The sequence below is a fragment of the Gadus macrocephalus genome, chromosome 23, assembly GCF_031168955.1.
Source record: "Gadus macrocephalus chromosome 23, ASM3116895v1".
Lineage (NCBI taxonomy): Eukaryota > Metazoa > Chordata > Actinopteri > Gadiformes > Gadidae > Gadus > Gadus macrocephalus.
This window is the reverse complement of record NC_082404.1, coordinates 9,627,709-9,650,910: the sequence shown is the minus strand read 5'-3', so window position 1 is coordinate 9,650,910 and position 23,202 is coordinate 9,627,709. Positions and strand designations below refer to the sequence as shown.

Here is a 23,202-nt window from a genome sequence, read left to right as displayed (position 1 = left end):
GGGCGCCATTGAACAGAACACCATTTCAATATGTAAAAAAAAATGAGACACAACTCATCATTCGCCACAACTCATCATGTTTGCTTACGTCCATTCCACTCTCTTAAAGGGGACATTTTATACCACCAGGTGAGAGTGTGAATAGCCGTTACAATCCGTCACGAGTGGGCGTGTTCCCCTAGATGCTTACCAAGATTATCTAAACGGCTTGTAACTGCTAATCACACTCACACCTGGTGACATAATATGTCACCTTTAAAAGATTAAAGAAATATTTGACACAATACCAGAGAAGCCTTCGAAGCCCTTAGTCCCTGACCTTAGGCTGGCTGGTGGAGGCGGAGGACCCAGCGAGCCTCAGCACCTTCTCAGCCTTGCTGGTCTCCACGGCCTCCAGGACGGAGGGGCTGCTGCCCACCGCCGAGGCCAGGAGGTGGTACGAGGTGCCCTGGAGGATCTTCTGGTCCCGGAAGATGTGGGCGGCAGCCGAGGCGCAGTCTGACTCCAGCTCCTCTGTGGAGACGGGACGTCAGACATCTAAAGACGCCCACAGTACCGACCTTTCTCTGGACCCTACTGCCACGTTGGTGTTACATTTGACCCATCGTATGCATCCCTTTGCTTCCACCGTGCAAGCAGTTAAGGAAGCCACCTTGGCAGCCACGAGCCATTATGACAGTTGGCCAGCAGAAGCTGAGGATTTAAACTAGCATCCCCTTTCAGTTGCCCGAACTTAAAAATCCTTGATCAAAATGTCCTCTGTCCATTGTTGGTGATTCGGATAGTGTTCATGCCTACCCAGCAGTGGGATGCTCTTCAGCATGGTCGTGATCTGCTCCACGGGACCCTGAGCCAGGCAGCGTTTGTGGCTGAAGCGGCTGAAGCAGTGCACCCACTGCAGGAACCATCCCCTCTGCGTCTTGGCCTCCCTTTGGAGCTCCTTCAGCAGCTTGGTGGCCACCGGGAAGTTACTCTGCAAGAGTGATGTGAAGGGAGATCACCGTCAGGAGGCCGGCCGATACACAGAAACACACTGGACTCTACTAATAACACACCAAAAACCAGGTATCTGGAGATGACTCTGCTCTGTGCTTATTGATCTTATCTTGGCTAATTTGATATTCTAACGAAAGGGTTAGTGGAGACCTCCCGAGACCCCCCAAGCCCCCTGTAGTCCATCTGAATGTAGAAATGTTATGGAATCCTTTGAATTGTGATCCAGGGCTGCACAACTGAACTGGACTTGTCTCAACCCTGGATGGAGAAACACTGAAGGGTTACTTAAAGCCCAGGTCGTCCGTGAATACAAGCACATCTCCCAAGAGGGGGAGGAGCGAACAGGGAAACCCAGCAGCCGCAGGCCTCCAGTCACCTGTTTCCACGCGCTGTCCGCCATGCGCAGCCTCATGTCGAACTTGCAGTTGTTGACCAGGACGTCCACGCTGTCCCCCTGGCTGCCCAGCTTCTCACAGATCTTGTCCAGGAAGAAACATCTGAACCCCGGACAGAGGTCATCACAGTTCAACGATCAGCACGAGGGGAAGAACAACAAAACTCAAATGTGCTTGCGTGCGTGTTGCAATTGTTTGCATGGAAAATCTTTGTACCTTTCCATTAAACTACCCAACACATGAAAATTATCTTCTCTGACCAAATCCTGACAGTTTCATAGCCTTTACAGTCCTTCTTACCTGGACGTGATGACATCATCCCACACGTTCATCGGATCTACTCTGGTGTCGGGGTAGCGGTCCGTCCAGGATCTGATCAGCCGCTTCAGAGAAGAAACAGACACTAACAAACACACAGGATCAAATAGGAACCAGGTTCCACTCACAGCCAGCAGTGTGAAGTCTAATAGTCTTCCATCAACTATCCTCTAAATGTGTTATATGGGTTAAATGTGTAGTTTGGGTTAGTTGAGTTCTTAACGTGGGTGTGGGTTACCTGTGTTCTTAATGTGTGGGTTAGTTGTGGGTTAAATGTGTGGGTTAGTCTTGGGCTACCCACCGTCTCCTCTGATGAACTGCAGGAAGTCCTGGATCTCGGTGAGCGCCTGCACTGACTGCAGGATGGTCAGACGACTCTGGCCCAGCAGGGTGTCCACGCTGGAGTAGTTCTGGGGAGCAGAGCCAAGACTGAAGGGAACACCAGTGATTCCCGCCCCTTTGGCTAAACAGACTTTGCAGATGTTTTACAAACGCTTTGAACAAAAATCAAACGGGATTGAAATCCACGTGATATTTTTCAACGACATTTGATTTCATTTTCTCAGGTTCCCCCCTCCAGTACCTGCATGAAGAGCTCCATGGCGTAGTGGGCGTAGTACTTGGCGCGGTCGTAGTCGTCCTGCAGCATGTACAGCAGGCTGAGCTCCTGGCTGTGGTGGCCCTCCAGCAGCCGCTGGCGCTCCTCCACCCGCATGGCACGGTCCACGAAGCTGAGCAGAGCCTGGTCCCGCTGGCCCTGCTGCAGCTGCTTCAGCATGCTGCGCACCATGTGGCCCAGGTACACCTCCTGGGGGGCACAGGCACGCACAGGCACACACAGGCACGCACACAGTCACACACACACAGTCACACACACACACAGTCACACACAAAACTTGATTTGCACATTTTGTGTTTCTTAAGGGGAAAGGTCAAGTTCTCAGTTACAGAGTTTTATTGGAGAGAAAAGCAGAATAAATGCATCATGTTTTCAAACTCAGAAATGATCGTTTTTCAATATTGACCAAAAAATTTAAGAAAATCCATAATCGAGCAGTCCCACAGTCTCTCACAGTCTCTCACAGTCTCTCTCACACAGTCTCACACAGTCTCACACAGTCTCACACAGTCTCACACAGTCTCACACAGTTGGAATGGCTGCACTGAAAGCCAATGAATCCTAGGATTTTACCGGTCCTACTCAAAGTGGGTTCTAAAAGATGGGGATGAATCTTATAAGAAAAGCTAGCAGGAATGGACTATTGGCAGTGGCTCCGGAGGTAGAGCGGGTTGACTTGTAACCAGAAGGTTGCTAGTTCGATCCCTGGCTCCTCCTAGCGTGTCGGGGTAGCCCAGAGCGAGACACCTGACCCTAACTGCTCCCGATGAGCTGGATTTCACCTTGCATGGCTGACACCACCGGTGTGTGAATGGGTGATTTGAGTGGCCACTGGCTAGATAATATGTATTTTTATATGTTGTTTTTTTATAAAGCACCAAGAGGACTGCCATCCAATTTTGTTGTATCCTGTACAATGACAATAAAGAATTCTATTGTATTCTACATTCTATTCTATTCATCTGGTCAAATCTAAGGCAGGGCCTAAGGCAGCCACAGCCCTTCCAGTGGATAGGGTTCCCTGGCCTGGTCCTATCGCTACAGTACCTGGTAGAAGGGCTCGGCCCACATCTTGTCCAGGTCGGGCTCGGGGCTGTCGTCCACGTTGATGATGGAGCAGTACTGCAGGGACTTCCACTCCGTCAGGTGGCTGTAGGCCTCCATGGCGGCCCGGTCCCAGAAGTCCTTCTCCGACTCCGTGGGCTCGCCGTCGCTCCACTGCTCCTGGTTCAGAGCCTGGCCGCGACGGACGGACGGACACACACACACACACACACACCGCTGTCACACACGCGCTGCTCATCTTCTGGTGAGCCTCTCACTCAAACACGGCAAGCCATTGTCTACAATACTCTAAATCTGGTTCAAAAGGAACATAATATAATTATAGTAATATGCTGTTTAAACTGCAGTAGTGTCGATAAGATTCAGGTCATTTCTTTCCAGCCCACAAAAAATGAAAGACGACAGAATTTGCACACTAAAGGTTTGGATAAAGGTGGCTAGGTATCATGTCTGAGAACAGGCAGGTTATGATGTGCTCACAACAAACAGTACCCTACCGGCATGGATCTACCTGACAGTACGGTGATATAGAGGGACTGGGTTACCTCGTTGTAGAGCTTCACAGCCTCTGCAAAGTCGTTGTTGGCTTCAGCATCGAGTGCCGTGCAGGTTATCGCCTTGGTCCCGATTTTACCGCCAAAGATCCCGCGGACCACGTCGTAGTCCTCCAGCGATCTGTACAGCCTTGGGTCACGTGCGGAAAAACACGGATAAATATGTCTTCTACCCAATCATAAAAAGTTATGGATTTTTAGGACCCGATTCGAGGAGCAGAGTGAGACTACAGCGGCGCCTACCTGGCCAGGTGGATCCACTTCTCCGTGTCCGGGGGGAGTTCCTTGCGTCCTCGGGAGCGCTTGGTGGGGGGCTCTGCGCTGCCCCCGCTGGCCTCTCGGAGGGCTTTCTCCAGCAGCAGGATGCCAGAGGGCTGCTGCAGACTGGCCAGGCAGGTGGAGCTGATGGAGGCCGGCTGGAGGTGCAGCAGGTCGCGGTGCTGGAGGCTCATGTCCTGGACACACGGACCGATCGGCATGGTGTTGGGTTGGACCTCGGGGTCGCTCGGTCACATTGCAACCCACCATACCAAGAACGCTGGGATTGACTTAGAACAATTTCTCCATATACTTTGAGGTAAAACAGTTTTTTCCGTGTAAATAAGAGCAAATGCACAGCAAAATACATCCCTCAATATACACATATCTAGATAATATGCTGACTGGCAACCAGGAAACACTTAAGATGCCAGGGGTTGAGTCTCGGGGGTCACGAACCTGCACACAGGCCACGAAGGGAGGGAAGCAGAGGGTGCTGCGGCTCAGGAAGGAGTCGAGGTCCCTCACCAGCTCCTCCTTGATCTGCCGGGCCTCCTCCACGGACTTGTGCTCCTCCATCTCCCCCAGGATGCCCGCGAACAGGCCGCTGAAGAGCTGCTTGGCCAGGATGGCGTCTCTCTGCCGGGCAACAGGAATACAACACAGGCTGAGGCATTAGTCCTTGTATAAGAGAGGGGAACCCTTCTGACAAAAACAGATTACTGGTAAATGGACTGCATTTATAAAGCGCTTTACAATATGGCCTGATATTCACCCATTCATGCACACATTCACACACCGACGGCGGCGTCAACCGTGCAAGGCGTTGAGATGGTCGGGAGCAGTTTGGGTTAGGTGCCTTGCTCAGGGACACCTCGACACTCAGCTAGGATGAGCCGGGGATCAAACTAGCAACCTTGCGGGTACCAGCCAACCCGCTCTACCTCCTGAGCCACTTACCCACGTCTGAGATGCTCCACAGATACCACTATTTCGGCGCCATTAATTACTTATGCATCGACCAATCCAGCTCACGTAGCATCCCCATGTATGCTCCGATGCTCTTCATTACTGAACAGCTTAGTCTTGGACCAGTGAGGTACGTCAGAAGACAGCCAGCCAGTGGCTGGGCGATGGGGGGGCTGACCTGGGCCAGGGCCTGCAGGGGGGCGATGAGGCTGCTGAATGGGATCTGGATGTCCGGGAAGTCTCCGGCCCGGTAGCTGCGGTACAGCGTCACCTGGGACTCCTTCCTCAGCCTCTTGTCCACCCGGTCCTCCTGGGGTCCGAGGGCCGGTCAGGGGGGGGAGACCAGGGCAGACAGGGGAGAAGTGAGGCTGGGTGTAAATCAGAACACACACACACACACACACACACACACACACACACACATCTACCCTAGCTTCTACAACACATTTTTAATCAAGTTAACATTTACATTAAGGGCATTTGGCAGATGCTTTTATCTAAAGCGACTTAAAATAAGTACATTTGTCAATATATCACTGTAGGTAGTCAAGATATTCATAGAACAAGTGCTAAGCAATTACAACCGCTAGGTTAACCCATTCCACTTCCACAACAAAGACAGCTAGTTTAAGACGCTACACAACGCTAAGTACTATGTGTCTGCGTAAAGTGTATTTGTTAAAGACATTATTGTTCATTTGAAGGGGGAGACTCCCAGTCCTCCGGGGAGCGTCTCCAGTGAACCCCCGGCACGGTGACCAGTACCTTCCTCTGCCTCTGCTGCTGCACCTCCTTCCGGGCGAAGCCCAGGCTGACCTTCTCCTGGTCCTTCAGGAACCGGCGCCTCAGCCTCTGGATGTCCGCACGCCGCTCGCTCTCCGCTGGTCGAGAGGAGGAGGAGGAGGAGGAGGAGTACAACAAACCTCTAATTCCTCTTGGAAACATCGAGTGGGATTTAAAATATTGCCCAATGCCCACCCACTGAAAGGACATCCGAGCGGGTCCATAGGACCCGCCTGCTCCCCACTCCCCCACCCACCTCTGCTGCGGCTGTCCCCTTCGTCGGTGGGCGCGGTGAGGCGCCGGGTGCCGAAGCCCTCCCCCGTGGGCCTCCGCGCCGCCGCCGCCGCCGGCCGCCTGCCGTACGCCAGCAGCGAGGAGGAGAGGGACTCCGAGCCCAGCGAGTACTCGGCCAGCGTGTCCACGCTGCTGCCCGTCAGCCAGTTGTAGGCGGTGCGGCGCCCTGCGGACCACAGCCACGACGGTTCAGGAGGGACTGGGGGGTTACCGGGGGTGCGACTGGACTGGGGTGGACCGTTGGCTTGGTTCCACGTTCTTAATGATCCAGCTCCTATGACGCGGTGGGCCCTGTCGGGGCCTGGACCCCAACAGGATGAGCTGCACCGACTGATCCGTCACAGGCTCCCACAGCCTCAACGGGGCCAGGAGGGAGGGGATCACTAAAAAAGCCCTTTTATTTTATGCAGCTCTTATAGACTTTGGTTAATTTCAAAGGGTGCTCACTAGGGCTGTAACGATACGCGTATCAAACCGAAAATCGCGATACTCAAAGCCACGAACCTGTCTCGCGGTGTGAGAAGGAAGAAGCGCGATATGCCCTTTCTAACTCTTCGGTCAAATTGTCCGATTGAAATTTGCTAATAATTTGTCTAAATAATAGTCTGCTGACAGCGCCCCCTCATATCGATGCCGTAAATATGTGACGAGATGCCCTCTCTGTGATCACAGCTCTCCGTGGCTACGGAGGATTGCATTTCTCCACAGCCGTCGAAGTCCTCATATGCGATATGAACGACATTTATCCAGAGTGGGCCAAGCGCGAAAAAAATTGCCTGTGTGATCCTGTCTCTATTGTATTGTGTGATTTGACTGGCAGTTTGTCTGCTTATAGGTCGGAATGAAGCGGCCACCGATTATTGACAGGATGGGTACTTTATTCTACCGGACTCGTTCGCTTCTTCACTAGACACACGCGCTACCGCTCGCTCTCCTCGCTCGTCCACTCACTCGCTGACGTCACTCACACACGCATACGCACGCATACGCACACTGCCATTCTCCCGCACACACATATGCTACTCGTAACACTATGCCTCGTTATTGCGACGTTCATGTTTTTCCTCATCTATTGAAAGTTAGGCTATTAAACATGTTGCATTCTATACGGCCTGATTATGTCATTATTTAAGCTACATAGCCTAATAAGAAGCGCTAATAAGGATATTTGAATAAACCAACCAAACAGTTAAAGGGGCCCTATTATGCCTACCAGCAAAAAGCATCCTCCAACTGCAATCTTTGGTTATTTCTTTATTAATTTAGCTGTACTTTAATAGTATTCTTTCGGTTCAAATCTGTTCAGTGTTCCAAATTATTTGTTATTAAATGTTACATTAAGATAATTGGTATTTAAGTGTTGTTTAAATAAAATGCTTTTTAAATTGAAAAGAATCGTGGGATGTATCGAACCGTGGGTCAAAAATCGTGATACAAACCGAATGGTGAATTTGTGCATCGTTACAGCCCTAGTGCTCACAGCACACCGCTTATGACCCTCTCCTAACCCTAGACCCCAGAGACCAAGGAACACGCCCTAAACTATCAAGGAAGAAACCTGAAGGAGGGGTCCCTTCTCCCAGGGATGGTTAGGGGTGCAATGGGTGCCATGTGGAAAGACATCATAATAAGCAAACAGTTGAAGAATTTCATTATCTTTTTGGAAAATAGGTGGTCATACTGTGGCTGAACGTATCGTCATCGTGTGGTGTGTCTGCTTTACCTCCAGCTGCCTGTGTTTGGGTGAACTCCAGGGTGGCTTGCGTGGCTCTGAGCTGGCCCCTGGCCCCGCCCGCCAATGAGAGGGAAGCCTGGCTCTCTGCCGACCCCTGGGAGCCCTGGGTCTCCACGAACATGGGGGTCATCACCGTGCTCCTCAGGCGCCAGTTTGAGTCGATCACGTAGTCCTGAAACGCGTGCGTGGGTGCGTTGAGATGGGGACAGTATTCAGAGTGGACTCGATCATTTTGCACACCATGGACTCTGTAGTGACCATGGTGATTCATCAGAGGGATGCAGAGGGAATATCCCAATACAGCTCATTATTTTCATTCTCAATTATCCTGTTCATTTTGACAAAGCCCAAAAAACTAGCATCCGCTGATACACATCATTGCAGTCGCAATCTACACAGAATTTGGTGGAATTATAAAAAAATAACGAAATGCAGTGAATCTTTATCGTGTTACCCCCTAACCAACTAGACAAAAAATAAGTAAAATAATAAAATCATGACCAACACCACAAAGGTTTAGTGTTAGAAGGACTAATTATAAAAATGCAACCATGCCACCCGTCAAAGGTTGGCATGGAGACGGCCAAAGCGTCGGGAGACAGAACGTACCTGGAAGGTGCACTCGGACAGCGGGTACTCGAACATGTTGCGTGTGAAGTCGGGGCTCTGGCTGGTCGTCTCCAGCAGCAGGTTGGTGGCCAGGCTGAGGAAGGACCTCTCGATCTGGCAGCAGTACATCGAGTGCAGCACCTGCAGCATGCGCTCCAGCGTGGCCCGGGGCAGACGCTTCTCCTGGCTCCAGAAGTTACGCACGTACAGCCTGGGAGGGAGCACACACACGCACAGCGCTGTAGCATTAATGATCTACGTACTCCCCGGTGAATGGCGAGTAGGAAATGGAAAAGAATGTGTGACCCTGGGTCACTGGACAAAACAATGTATTGTTTTATAGTCAATATTTCTCTTGCTGTTTTGAGCAAGCAAGAAACTTCTTTGGATAAATAAATAAAAGGATGAAGAAGTTAATCTAAAGGAAATGGCTCGTAGCAAATAACAAGCAAAATCGCTTCCTACATGAAATGCTTTGAAAAATGATAATAAAGTCACCATGGAACTTCAAATCCCCCTGGGTTTCCCAAATGAACAGTGAGCCCGAGGCTGTGAGCGGGTACTCACTGCAGGCCCTGGTTCTCGTCCACGAGGCCCTGAAGGAGGGTCTCCTTGGCGGCCTCCTGGACCTTCACCGACGTCTCGTCAGCCATGCTCTCCTCATCACTACGGAGAACCAGGAAGTCCCATGAAATAAACTTTCCTGAAACCTAAGCAAACCTTCAAGGCCAACATTTGAAGCACCAAAACAACTATATCAACTATAACAACTTCGGGGTCAACAGGTCAACAAGTGACATCCCCTTGGTGCCAACTTGAGCCAATCAGGAACTAGCGTTGGCCCCGAAGTCAGTGCACATGGAAAACATGGCGGTCACGTGATGAAGGGCTTCTAGATAGAAAGCAAGGCCCAATAGATGAGTAACTAAACAGCCGAGCACTAGCCTGTAGTTGTCCTGGATCCACATGAGGATGTCGTACATCCTCTCCCTGCAGACGGGGGAGGGGTGGGACACGAAGGCCGTCACGGCTCCAAGGACCTCCTGCATCTGCGGGGGGGTCAGCAGGGCCAGCACCCTGTGGAGGATGTCCAGACACACCCTCTGCCTCACCTCGTCCCTGTGGGGGGAATGGAAGACACCACCAACACTCAGAGTCAGGCTGCCTCCAGACACGGTGGACACAACAGAAGGACATAACTCGGTGAATGATAATCAACGCCAATGCAGGGGAAAGGCACCCACCAGGTGAGCGATGTCTAAAAGACATGGCGTGTAGCATATAACAAGCACACTCGCTTACTAAATTAAATGCCATGAAACGCCTTGAGTCATGGGGGAGTCACAACAGAAGAACATAACCCGATGAATGATAATGAACGCCAATGCAGATCGAAAGGCACCAGCCATGTGAGCGTGTGGGAGGTGGTGCATTGTCCCACCTGTGGGCCATCATCTGGACGAAGCCCTTGGTCTGGAGCAGCATGTATATGTCTGGGATGACCTCCGCGCGGCTCAGCACGCACTCCAGACAGTGGGTCTTCAGGACGCCGTGCAGCTTGGGCAGCAGGAAGAACACAGAGTTCACGAATCTGCGGGACGGAAACAACAGGCGGAGAGTCATCGTGGTGAGGGTGTTGTCATAAAGAGACGCACTGGTGACGTCGTAGTGATACACATGTATAGATTATTTACCGGTCCATAAAGGGAGGAAAGTGCTTTGACACTTTACTCAGGCATATGATGAACTTGTCGTCTAGGTCCTTCTTCTTCAGCTCCGACACCTTGCTGGCCGCCAGGCTCAGAAGGACTTGTGGAGACTGACAGCAAACGACACGCAGGTTAAGTAAGCCAGGAGACAATGTAGGCCTACATGTGTGAAATCCAAATTGGCTGAGAGGCAGGCGCAGTTAACTCAAAGCAGATATTCTCACAACACATTTGACTCAATAGCCGACGGATGCCTCTGGCATTTTTAACGAATTAATTAACTGAAATTATAGCTTATTTTTTTTTTTTACCTACAGCACCTTTAAACCTGCACAATATAACTTTATAACCGCATCCTTTTTGTTTTTGGTAGCTTGTAAAAGGTGCCGAAAAGCAGAATAAGAGTGACAGAAACGCTGCCTACCTCATCTCTCTCAGCCATGTTCTTCAGGATGAGGCCAACGATCTCAGCGGCTGCAGAGTAAACTTCTTTATAGCGCGTGAAGGACAGGTTGTTGGCCAGGGACTGCATGTACCTGAGAGACACACAATGCATCGGAATCAGCCAGGACATGAGCAATGCTCCAGAACAATCATGTAATCAATCAAGAACATGACCCGTGATTTGTCGTTGTTCACATTTAACAATCCAAGAGAATTAACGCCAGTGAGTGTGCCGTTAAACCAAGCACCTTCATCTCCTGAAAAAATGGTTTGATTTAGCATCCCATTGAGAAGAAGATGGTTCATCATGTCCTTAAACCAACATGTTCCTTAGATAAGAGAACGAATCCGGACATTGAGTCTAACCACTAAGTCAGTCAACACCAGGTATCAAATGTTTACCACATTGACACATGTGACGAGATCTCTAGGAAGGCTGCAGACTTTAAAGACGCGTCACTTCCAGGGGTCTTCTTGCGTTGTGCTTGCACTGGTCTCCCACCTGTCGTAGTCCACTCCGCAGGTGGCCTCGTAGGCTGGCAGGCCGTTTGCCAGGACGATGGCCAGGAGCTGAAGCCCTACGGAGTTGTCCTTGCTGTTGGGGTCGCTGCCGCTGAACCGCTCGTAGATCACACTAAAAGGAAACCACAAAAGGACAGGGAACAGTCAAAGGAGAGGGAGGACAAAAAGGACAGGGAACACGTCAAAAGACAAAGCATGAGACATGACGGTTCCACCACGTTGATTTAGGAGAAAGACGTAGATGTGTCGTTTAGTGCACTGTTCAACTTGTAAACCGTTCAGATTATTTACTTTTAAACTAGGAAGAGCTGGAGTAATTTTCTGTGCAATATGTGGTATCCCCGAAATCCTCTTTGCTGTTATGTCAATTTTTAATTAGTGCAGTTTGAATCCAATTGAAGTCAATGAAAAACTGCAATGCAGTTGTTGTACAGAGCGGGAGTGCATGGGCCGCACCGGTAGGGCACACACAGACAGTCCTTCCAGCACTCCACCAGGGTGCGGATGATCTCCAGGTTGTGGCGGAACACCGCCCTCTTGCTGTGGAAGCTGTGCTTCATCAGGAACTCCAGCAGCCGATTGGCCAGCACCTCATCCCTGGGGTTACCCTGGGGGACAGAGAAGGGACGTCTATGATCTGACGCCTGTCCCTGCGTCCCTACACCACTCTCTGAGGGGTGGGCATGGGTACAACGCACCTTGGGACTGGCCAGGCTGATCCAGGAGAGCGCCGTGACCACGATGTCCACCACCATGAAGTGGATGCCCTCTCCCCCGTTGTTGCCCGACACCACCAGCTGGAGAAGCGGCCCCAGCCAGTGAGCGGCATACGGCCGGAACACCTGCAACACCCCCGTACGTCTTTACAGGCACTTCTTTCGACAGCAATGTGGAAACTCTAAGCACAGAAGAGCGGGAGCGCTGAGATGCGAGCGGCGGTTGGGTGCCCACCTCCTCCGTGTTGATGAGGAGCTTGGCCACGAAGAGACGGATGTTCAGAGGCGTGGACGGGTTCCCCAGCTTGCCCAGCAGGAACTTCATCCACGGAGGAAGCTCTCTGGGCGTGGACCCCTGCCCCACAAACACATTGAGAACTGGTATTTGCACTGAAGCTCCACGGATACCAACACGATGTTTGGTCAATCACAAGTGCTCTACTTTATTTTGGATTCATGTGTGGAAATCAAATTCACAAAAATATATATACATTTAAAACCTTACAGCTTATTCTGTGTTCTGAATATTCATAAACCACCACGGCTTATCATTTGAATGGTGCTTATATATTTCCAGGGATTGGAATGACATGGAGCAGAGGGGGTTTGGAAACCCGGGTGGCTACGAGGGGCAGGGTTGTCTGCGTGGTCGTGAGGGGTTTGAGAGAGTGTGTGTGTGTGTGTGTGTGTGTGTGTGTGTGTGTGTGTGTGTGTGTGTGTGTGTGTGTGTGTGTGTGTGTGTGTGTGTGTGTGTGTGTGTGTGTGTGTCACTGGGAGCGCCGCCCTGACCTGCTCCACTATGGGGGTGACGCCGCTCCGCTGCATGTGACCGATCAGGGCCGTCATGGAGGCCATGCACTCGTGCTGATTCAGCTCGTCCATCTCCAGGACCACCGACACGTCCTGGGACGCCGTCGCCTCCTCAGTCTCCTGTGGACGCTGGTGAAAATCATAACTGTTATTGTGCTTCTAATTGGAGAACACATTCAGTTAGCTTAGCTTTGTTCCGCTAATGTTATGAGTAATACCCGAAAACGAATATTTAACAAAAGCAGCGGACATAGCTTACGCAATTGCGGTTCCCAATTGATACAAACGAGTAAGTGCTCTCATTTGAACCAGAAACCATTCTTGCCACGACCCAGTGGACAATAGAGGGTGCTGCAGCAGCGGTTACACTCTTCAGTGGGAGGGTTCCTCTTTAAAAGCCGTGCAGACAGTCAGTCAGTGCAGCGGGGCAGAGGCCGTGGAGGGAGGACTTGCCCTTTTGGCGACGGTGCGCGGGTTCCCCTCGGGGTTCTGGGATCCGAGGGAGAAGCTCTGGACCCCCGTGGAGAAGTCAAACTGGCTCATCTCCTCACTCAGACTGCTGTCGGCCATGTACGACTGGGAGGAGAGATACACCGGGGCCTCTGTGGTGCACGACACGGGTCCGTTGGTTCAAGGTTTATTGATTAGCCGTCACAAGCAGTTTTGTAAATCTGCCTCTTCTGACATCACAAGTGGGCGTGTCCAGCTAGATGTATGACGGATAGATCAGCACGATTTGCTACAGTCCACTGGGTATGATGGTAGACTGATCTATCCAGCATCTAGGTGGACACGCCCACTTTTGATGTCAGTAAAGGCTAATCACACTCACACCTGGTAATATAATATGTCACCTTTAACACCAACATTGATATATATGTGGTGGTAAGGTTGCCAACGGGGAATGCCCAGGTCAGATCAGAAAGACTGTACCTCCAGTCTCTTCATTCACTTCTTTACGTATGAGGATGTATTTCTTCTTTCTCTCAAGCGGGACCTATATCAAAAGAAGAAATAATGTTTATTATTATATACAGTGACATTGAAAGGACAGGGGAGCTGTGGGGTTCGGGAGAAACCGTGACAAAGGGACATTAATACACAAAGTAGTGCATATCTGCTGCCACATACCTCGATCTCCACTGGAAAATTATAAGCCCTTTGGACATCGATAAGGTTTTCCAAAATGAATTGATGCTGGAAAAAAAAAACAGTGCAAATATAAAATAATTATCTTAAAAGAAAGTAAACATCTTCTACAGCTACAGTCTCACGGTCTTAAAAGTATGACAATGTGTGTCTGGTCTATCAGCTGCTTAACTAGCATCCATCAGCAATAAAAACACGTCCTTTATTGCTAACCGTTATACCATCAACAGTGTACGATTTACGGTCTCCGAAGACCAGGGCCTACTACCTTCTCTGGCTTCTCGCTGAAGAGGAAGCCCTGGTAGAACTTGGCTTCGCTGAAGCTGCAGCTGATGACGGCGATGGCGCAGTTGTACGCAGCGCAGTGGTACTGTCTCCTGGCTTCCAGCAGCTGGCTTTCTCCGGCCATGTTCTCCGTGAAGGCCTCGAAACACAACCTGGTGGGAGGGGTGGATAGTCATGATACAGGGCACTTCACCGTGCTACACGTGGGCAGAGCTTCTTCTGCTCAACTAGGGTTAACGTTCCCTTTAATGGTTCCATTGTAACAGTGAAGACCGGTTTAGTGAAACCAAGGAAGCACAATCTTTGTGCAATCACAGGATTATGTTTAATTTGAATGGTAGGTCTGAATCCGATGGTTACAAACAATGTGGGGTGTGAGGCTACATCATCATCATATCATATCATAAATTGCAAGACACTGATGGCGACAATCGGACTCATGTGGTTTTACAGCGGGTTTGACCTACTTGATGAGGGCCTTGGACAGCTCGTTGCCCTCGGTGCGGTCCGAGCGGCAGTACGCCTGGTTGACGCGGGACTCCTTGGAGTACAGCTCCTCTTTGGGGAGCCGGGAGTACAGCAGCTCCATCAGCTTCAGGCTGCCCAGCTTCCTCAGCAGCTGGGACTCGAACACGTCTTCACTGGACTGAAACCCGGGACAGGGAGTTTGAGTGGATGGAGTAGGAAATCATGTCACGGCTGCAAGCCCCTCTACACACACACACAGGACAATGTAATAGCCGAATATGTGTACTGTACTGGCAGTGATATATTGTTTTGCTTTCTACTGACAAATGCACTTATTGGATGTCGCTTTGGATAAACGTCTGCTGAATGCCCTAAATGTGCCCTAACCCTGACAAACCTGGTGTATTCCTGTGTGCAGAACGTTTGGGTTGCTCTGTAGTTAACCATATGATTCGAATTTTAGCAGAAATCCCTGTGTGTAGAATCCCTTGTAAACCCAGTATTACTTTCAATGTTTATTGATGCTAAAAGGCATTACAATTGTTTACTATTCAGCCAGCACCAAACCCATTCGTGAGTCCTTTTAAAGTGTTCCTCCTAGAGGACCTAGAGCGATGCTCGCACTTCATCTCCCCATCCCAGTTGAGGCCGAGGGTGCTACATGTAGATCAAAAAAGCAACCGCATTCTGGGAGCAACCAACGACCTTGGTGAAGCGCGAGATCAGCAGCGCCATGACGTCCGAGACGTTCTCCAGGAAGAAGAGGGCCAGGGCGCCGGGGCTGCAGTGGGAGGCCAGCGGCAGCAGCACCCGCTCCATCATGGCCTGGAGCATGGAGGGCAGGGGCAGGTCTCCCCGCTGGACCACCCCGTGCACCAGGCAGAGCAGCTGCAGCTGCCGCTCCGGGCTGGACCTGGGAGGACCGGGGGTTAGGGTCGGGTGGAGCCCTCGGTGACCGGGGCGGATGGTGGCAGTAACGCCACGCGGATCAAAGCGGACCCACGGGGACACGCACAAAGCACGGGTCCTTCTTTGTGACGACACTTCATGAGGACCATTCAATCAGTTTGCTTACAGTCAAGCACACTGATGAACTGGTCTTACACTGGTTGTGGCCATTGCTCGAGTTGTTGGTACATTTTTTTAACCTTATCATTAAAAAATAATATTTTGAAGTACCTTGATGGACAAAGTCCCGTTATCAAAGTATTAAACCTCTGCTGAAAATAGTTTGTTTTTAATTTATTATGTTTCATTTACTTTAATACGGAAGCGTCCATGCAAAAACTGTAATTGGGACGTAGATACCTTTCTTGGTGCCTCAATGCCTCAATTATTCAGCCTATGTAACCAAGATGTGCGCGTAAACAAACTTAATGACGTACTTACGAATGGCCATGGTGACAGCCTGGGAAGGTTTGCTTACCGCTTGGCGATGCTTTGGAAACAGTTTTGAAACTGGTCCTCCATGATGTGTTTGGAGTCCTGACACAACACCCCAGCCAGGAGCTTCAGCAACAGCGGGCTTTGAGAAAGCTCTAGGGCATCTAGGAGCTAAAAACAATAACAACATGGATACATAGGTATTACAAAAGTGGTGTGTAGATAACATTTAAGAGCTAAAATGGCATTTTTAAATGCCAGAGGCAACCATCAGCTATTAAAAGGGAATACTTGGTGAGAATATCTGTTCTTAGAGAGAACAGATGTGGCATCTCTTTGCTGATTGGTTGGCTCTACAGCCCCCTGGTTGGCTCTACAGCCCTCTGGTTGGCTCTACAGCCCTCTGGTTGGCTCTACAGCCCCCTGGTTGGCTCTACAGCCCCCTGGTTGGCTCTACAGCCCCCTGGTTGGCTCTACAGCCCCCTGGTTGACTCTACGGCCCCCTGGTTGGCTCTACGGCCCCCTGGTTGACTCTACGGCCCCCTGGTTGACTCTACGGCCCCCTGGTTGACTCTACGGCCCCCTGGTTGACTCTACGGCCCCCTGGTTGACTCTACGGCCCCCTGGTTGACTCTACGGCCCCCTGGTTGACTCTACGGCCCCCTGGTTGGCTCTACGGCCCCCTGGTTGGCTCTACAGCCCTCTGGTTGGCTCTGCAGCCCCCTGGTTGGCTATGGGGTCTCTGGTTGGCTCTGCAGCCCCCTGGTTGGCTATGGGGTCTCTGGTTGGCTCTGCAGCCCCCTGGTTGGCTATACAGCCCCCTGGTTGGCTCTACGGCCCCCTGGTTGGCTCTACGGCCCCCTGGTTGGCTCTACGGCCCCCTGGTTGGCTCTACGGCCCCCTGGTTGGCTCTACGGCCCCCTGGTTGGCTCTACGGCCCCCTGGTTGGCTCTACGGCCCCCTGGTTGGCTCTACGGCCCCCTGGTTGGCTCTACGGCCCCCTGGTTGGCTCTACGGCCCCCTGGTTGGCTCTAGGGCCTCCGGTTGGCTCTAGGGCCTCCGGTTGGCTCTACGGCCCCCTGGTTGGCTCTACAGCCCCCTGGTTGGCTCTAGGGCCTCCGTTTGGCTCTAGGGCCTCCGTTTGGCTCTACGGCCCCCTGGTTGGCTCTACAGCCCCCTGGTTGGCTCTACAGCCCCCTGGTTGGCTCTAGGGCCTCCGGTTGGCTCTAGGGCCTCCGTTTGGCTCACCTTGCGGACACAGTCCATGTAGTTGTTGCGCTGCGGCGATCCGCGGGGGAACTCGTCCGACTGCATGGGGAAGTGAGAGGCCACCAGCTCCTCCAGCGCCCCCTGCAGGACGGCCAGGGGCTCCTCGGGCAGGGTGGTGAAGAAGGGCAACACCAGCAGGGCCTGGCTCTGTGTGTGAGTGAGTGAGTGAGTAAATGAGTGAGTGAGTGAGTGAGTGATTAGAGACAACATCGTTTAACAAAGAGAAACAGAACATCGCCTGTCTTGTTGTCATCATGAACCGTCTTTCTATAATGACTAAACCCAACAGATGCTAAGCTGTATAATTTTACATTATAGTTGACAAAGTTTGTTTGTGTTGTTCACAGTGTTCTGGTAGATGGTTATGTAATATTGAGTGAATGAATTGACCCATCTTTGCCACAAACCAGTAAAGCTTTACAGACAGAAAATGTATAAGGGAGGATTTAATGGTTGGTTCATTCTAAACTATTGATTATGCAGTTGGCGTTCTACGTCGCAAATTAGTTTGTTACCTTCAGATTCAGCGGCAGGGTCTTGTCCACCAGCAGTGTGGTGAAGGTGGAGAACACCACTTTGAAAGCCTCATGGTTGATATTGGTGCACACAGAGGAGTCGATCTGATCCACAAATAATATATATTAGACCACACAGCATAAATATATTGACACAAAAATTATTGTATCATCCTAATGGGTACTCATGTTATAAACAAAAAAACAGGAACACCCACTTATACATAATTCAAAAAATATATATCTGAGTGTGAGTGAGTGAGTGAGTGAGTGAGTGAGTGAGTGAGTGAGTGAGTGAGTGAGTGAGTGAGTGAGTGAGTGAGTGAGTGAGTGAGTGAGTGAGCGAGCGACCGACCGACCTGCAGCAGCTTGGACAGCAGCAGCAGCGTGGCGGTCTTGCTCTCCGGGGCGGCGGTCTCCGTGGCCCACCAGGACCTCAGGCTGTCCCAGCGGGTCAGTACCTGCTCCACCAGCCGGCTGCCCTGGCTCCTCCGGATGGAGCGCTCCCTGAAGGTATGGTCCAGCACGCCGTTGAGCAGGACGCTGACCTGGAGCACACAGCACGGCCAGAGCACACCGCCACTCAACGTCGGCCTCAGAACACGGACCTCTGCCCCGGAAGGGCTGGTCGAAACCATCGTCAGCCAGTTAGAATGGACTCTTAGGACGTCAGCATTCGCTTTGCAATTAAATTGTTCATCATACACATCATACACAACATTACCCTTACAAAGGTGCCGTGTGTACGATTTAAGAGCTGTTATTTTAGAACAATAACAGGGAGAAATGGCTCAACCATCCTCATTTCTGTGAGCATCTTTTCCATGATTGCTTCAATGAATCTTGCCGGTAAATCCCAGGTGTATGAAATGCAACATTTCTCAGTGGTGGGCTAACATAGGGTGGAAGGCAACAGAGAGGGAGGAGAAATCTATTTTTTGTAGTTTTGTAGTCTCAATGTCTCTTTGAGCTGCTGTACCTACAGCAGCTTTACGCACACCTCTCCACCATGGCAGTGGGTGCACGGCTGTAGAGTCCTACATCACCTTGGACCTGATCGTCTCGTTGGGTTCATAACTCTGCGGGAGCGTACCATGCTGGGGTTGCACGAGGCAGCCCTCAGGAGGGCCGGCACTGTGGCGTCCAGCAGCCGGAGCAGCTCTGCGTTGACCGTCGTCTGGAAGAGGCTGTAGAAGTACTCGCCGTGGGAGAAGCAGAGGAAGTTGTTGCCGCCTCGACCACCAGCCAGCGGCACCGAGAGCCGGATGGTGTTGAGCAGAAGCTCCACCAGGGAGTCGCTCTGGCCAGGGTGCATCATGGGAAAGAGGAGAGGAGAAGGGCTGATTAGATTCTGCTTTTTTTATTGATCCCAGTGGGGAAGTTCGCTGTTACAATAACCGTGCTCAAGATTATAGTACAATAACAAAATAATCCATTGGGGTAAAAAAAAAATCGACAACACAAAAAAGGAGTGAATATATACAAAAGGTATCTCGGTATATACAATATACACAAAAAAGTCCTACTATGATATAATAGAACTTCTGCAAGTATACGCAAAAGGCCGGAGTAGAAAAACTGAAAGGGTGGAGTAAAGCCTTGTTTTCTGTTTCATTACCTTTGATATATTATATCAAAGGAAAACAAATTCCCTTTATAGGATGAAGCTTTCAGAAGGAAACTTATCCTCTCTTCCAGCAACCCAGATTGATCAGAACTAATACGAATAAATAAAGAAGGTGAAACGCCCCCTTCCGCCCTGACATCCGCCCGTCTGCCTTGTGAGCGGCGTCCAGACAGAACCAACCCCATCCTGACCCACCTGCTGGCTGAGGGAGAAGGCCAGCTGGAGCAGGCCGTCTGCCAGCCTCCTGCTGTTGATGTCCAGGGGAGGGAGGGCCTTCCTGTCCTCCCCGGGAGCGATGCCCTTGTACACCGTCATGAGGAGCCTGGAGCTCAGGGCCGAGGCGTACGTCGCGTCCTACGGTGCCAGGGGAGAGAACAGCAAAGCAGGCACAACGGTGTAACATGAGCCAAGCAAGCAAGCTAAAGAAGATCTGCATGCATCCATCCGAAGTGGAGGATAAATGTGCCGGTCTTTTGGTGCAAGTGGGTTTGTGAGTGTGCTCTACCGAACGACATACGTAAAGAAATTGTCCCAAGTCATCCACAGTGGAAAAGACAGACTTCAAGATGCTACCCCAAACCCCAACCCTCTATGATGATTAAACGGTTGTTTTGAGATACCTTGCTGTGCAGAATGCTGCTGAGGAAGCCTGCCTTGTGGATCTGCTTGCAGGCAGACAGGATCATCTCCATGTGGTCGTGGCTGCTCTGCCTGCCTTCCTTGTAGAGGTCTATCGCACACAGCTCCTCCACACTGCGCACATCACTTGTTCAATCAACCAATGATATGACCATGCACGCAACATCACTTGTTCCATCAACCAATGAAATTACCACGCACGCAACCTCACTTGTTCAATCAACCAATGAAATGACCACACACGCAACATCACTTGTTCCTTCAACCAATGATATGGCTCGGAAATGGAGTAAAACAAAAAGGAACTAAAAATAGCAAAGTAGGAATTCATATTTAAATTAATTCTAATAAATAAGTTGATTACTCATCATTGTAAACTGCATGGAATCCCAGTTCATTATATAGTACACATGCATGCAGTTTCATCTATTGGACTTCCCTGGATATGGTACTCTACAAAGGATGAGGCACCACCTCTGTCGTGTGAGTGTGGTCCCCAGGCTGTTCTCCAGGCCGGCCCGGTACGGTGAGGCCATCAGGGCCTTCAGCAGCGGCACACACACCTCCGGCAGGTTCTTCATCACCTCCACGTCGGCCATGTTGAAGCCCACCGAGGACGGCTGGCAGACCACCGCCGCGGTCAGCTCAAAGAACACAGGGGAGAACACCTCCTGCTCCAAGAGCTAGGAGGGAGAGGGACACAATGAGAGGAGCAGAACCAGGGAAGGACAGAAGGAGGAAAGATTAATGACAAAGTCAGAGAAAAAAGGAAGACAGAGAAAATGTGAGAAAAAGACCAACAAAGAAACTAACACATAACATTCTTCAGATACGTAACTGGAATATGGATGAACAACAATAATAATAACTGCATGTGTGTCATGGTAATCACTGAGTTATTCAACTGGACGTATAACATGTGACGCCACCTTCCAGAGGGCCTGGTCACATTTGAGGAGGACCATGCTGGCGAACTCCAACAGGCGGACGATGATGGTGCCCTTGCTGTAGTGGTACTGCTCCACCTCCCGCGGGCTGAAGACGGAGCCCTTCTGGCCCACTGCGAAGCAGCCCTCGGCCGCAGACAGCTCCTGGGTGGCCAGCTCCGTCAGGAAGAACCGGATGGCCTTCCGGAAGCTGGACTGCTCTCCCGAACCTTGAGGAACAACGAGAATAAATCAAATCAATCCCAAAGACACAGATTATATACAGATTACAGAAGAGTCTATGTGAACATGAGCGGAAAGCCTTTGAGAATTTGTAACTTTCACTAAGACAACTTATTCATGAAGCTAATTAATAACATTCAATGTCATATACTATACAACCATGCAAACAGTTTATGCATAATTATTTTTTGGGGCATTAAAAGGACCAATTGCTATTCACACACACACACACACACACACACACACACACACACACACACACACACACACACACACACACACACACACAGTGTTCCGAGTCAGGCGACAACCAGATAGACTCTTGATGCCGGGAGAGCAGAGGCGGGGCGGGGCTCTACCTAGGACCTGATGGGGCTTGACCAGGTGCAGGCTGATGAAGGTGTTGTAGCAGTCCAGGGCGGCCAGCAGCAGGTCCATCCACTGCAGGGTGGCGCGCACGCTGAAGGGGCCCGACAGCTCCCGCAGGGTGGGCTGGCTCAGCAGGCCCCCGCCCTCAAACTGCCCGATCAGGAACGCCACCCCCTGCTCCTTGAGCAGAGCGTCCAGCCACTGGGCCGGGGCCTTGTTACCTGAGGGAAGACCCCCCGGGAAGATACGCAGACCACAGCTGTGGTCAGTCTACAGAGTGGGACATGAATGAATATGCCTCAGGACGATATTGGAGCGATCTACCTCGTTTTGTTTTGTAAAAGGGGATTTTGCTGCGCATTTGTAAAGGCTAAAGGGTTTAGGTTGCAAACATTTAAAAGCCTCAGAATGGGATTGAATGAGACTTCAACAGGTTTAGGTAATGAATAGTGGTCCCCTGTTTTACAACCAGGTGTTGGTCTTAATTAGCCTTTACAAGCTGTTTTAAAATCTGCCTGATCTATACAGCAAACATCTGGGTGGAAACTGCCACCGGTGAGGTCACGAGACACAGGGCAGGGAAGGTTTTGAAACGACTTGTAATGGCCGATCACACTCACACCTGGTGGTAAAATCGGGGCCCTTTATGACATTCAAATTTGCAGCAAAAATAATTAAATGTGGCTTAAAACACATGGATGGACGTGGTTGCACATGCGTCACATGTGTAAAACAGGCACAGATAAAGTTATAAGTAGATTAATGTCCGTTAACAACAATTTGTGGAACGCCATGAACTTGTTGGCTCTGAACTCCACACAAAGTAGCTCCATACGGCTGAGGCGCACTGAGCTGGGGCACAGGGCAACTCACCTGGAAGCAAGGGGACCAGCGCATAGAAGAGCTCCATGCACTTGTGGCGGCACTCGGTCTGCGGTCGGCCACACTGCTCCAGCAGCCAGCGCACCACGTCAGACAGGCACACCTTCACGTCTGCTGGGAAGCCCCTACATAGAGGCAGGCGGGAAGGGAAATCCGTCAATAATTTCATCATGTTGGTATGGGTTATTGAGGCGAACATCAAGCCTCAGAAAAAGAGGTTCCATGTACAGTATATTGAGATGCTTGTTAACATTTTCTGCTGCTTGTAGTGGATCGAACCCTCGGTGATATGTCATGGTTATGTCACATTACACATTTGGGAATACTTCCAGCCCATAAACCGAGCCACAGGTGGCCAGGCGGTTCCAAGTGCCTTGTGGGTCCACCTGGAGCCCCCGAGCTGTAGGCAGGTGTTGGGGACCCACCTTGGGGTGCGTCTCTTGGTGCTGTGTTGGTTGAGAGAGGCAGCTTTGTACTGGAAGATCCTCTTCAGGTGGTCGATGGCACCAATGCACTGCTGCAGCGTACCTGAGGACGAGGCGCTAGGTCAACCTCGACGATGCCTTCCGCTGCAGACGCTTCCACACAGAGCCCTCCGTAACACTGCTTAGCTCTCAAGTACATATGCTATCATCAATTAAGAACAATAAT

General features: G+C 50.8%; 1 protein-coding gene across 1 annotated transcript in view; it reads right to left on the bottom strand.

Annotated features, from left to right (window-relative positions):
• The window catches only part of prkdc (protein kinase, DNA-activated, catalytic subunit), a 43,365-nt gene that overhangs the window by 7,664 nt on the left and 12,499 nt on the right, over nt 1-23,202 (bottom strand). Inside the window, exons 29-71 of the mRNA XM_060044496.1 lie at nt 22,977-23,079; nt 22,543-22,676; nt 21,660-21,890; nt 21,061-21,287; nt 20,606-20,814; nt 20,113-20,245; nt 19,688-19,846; nt 18,959-19,165; nt 18,225-18,413; nt 17,866-17,970; nt 17,330-17,497; nt 16,125-16,252; nt 15,404-15,611; nt 14,698-14,876; nt 14,214-14,382; nt 13,928-13,993; nt 13,730-13,793; nt 13,250-13,398; nt 12,776-12,925; nt 12,222-12,341; nt 11,969-12,112; nt 11,727-11,878; nt 11,251-11,382; nt 10,729-10,840; nt 10,290-10,414; nt 10,037-10,186; nt 9,541-9,714; nt 9,163-9,261; nt 8,596-8,806; nt 7,975-8,158; nt 6,214-6,417; nt 5,940-6,055; nt 5,353-5,484; nt 4,665-4,844; nt 4,191-4,402; nt 3,939-4,077; nt 3,376-3,564; nt 2,293-2,517; nt 2,011-2,119; nt 1,692-1,794; nt 1,373-1,493; nt 799-973; nt 320-513 (exon numbers count right to left, since the gene is read on the bottom strand). Coding sequence (XP_059900479.1) covers nt 320-513; nt 799-973; nt 1,373-1,493; nt 1,692-1,794; nt 2,011-2,119; nt 2,293-2,517; nt 3,376-3,564; nt 3,939-4,077; nt 4,191-4,402; nt 4,665-4,844; nt 5,353-5,484; nt 5,940-6,055; nt 6,214-6,417; nt 7,975-8,158; nt 8,596-8,806; nt 9,163-9,261; nt 9,541-9,714; nt 10,037-10,186; nt 10,290-10,414; nt 10,729-10,840; nt 11,251-11,382; nt 11,727-11,878; nt 11,969-12,112; nt 12,222-12,341; nt 12,776-12,925; nt 13,250-13,398; nt 13,730-13,793; nt 13,928-13,993; nt 14,214-14,382; nt 14,698-14,876; nt 15,404-15,611; nt 16,125-16,252; nt 17,330-17,497; nt 17,866-17,970; nt 18,225-18,413; nt 18,959-19,165; nt 19,688-19,846; nt 20,113-20,245; nt 20,606-20,814; nt 21,061-21,287; nt 21,660-21,890; nt 22,543-22,676; nt 22,977-23,079 — 6,680 coding nt within the window. The remainder of the gene's footprint in view (nt 1-319; nt 514-798; nt 974-1,372; nt 1,494-1,691; nt 1,795-2,010; nt 2,120-2,292; nt 2,518-3,375; nt 3,565-3,938; nt 4,078-4,190; nt 4,403-4,664; nt 4,845-5,352; nt 5,485-5,939; nt 6,056-6,213; nt 6,418-7,974; nt 8,159-8,595; nt 8,807-9,162; nt 9,262-9,540; nt 9,715-10,036; nt 10,187-10,289; nt 10,415-10,728; nt 10,841-11,250; nt 11,383-11,726; nt 11,879-11,968; nt 12,113-12,221; nt 12,342-12,775; nt 12,926-13,249; nt 13,399-13,729; nt 13,794-13,927; nt 13,994-14,213; nt 14,383-14,697; nt 14,877-15,403; nt 15,612-16,124; nt 16,253-17,329; nt 17,498-17,865; nt 17,971-18,224; nt 18,414-18,958; nt 19,166-19,687; nt 19,847-20,112; nt 20,246-20,605; nt 20,815-21,060; nt 21,288-21,659; nt 21,891-22,542; nt 22,677-22,976; nt 23,080-23,202) is intronic.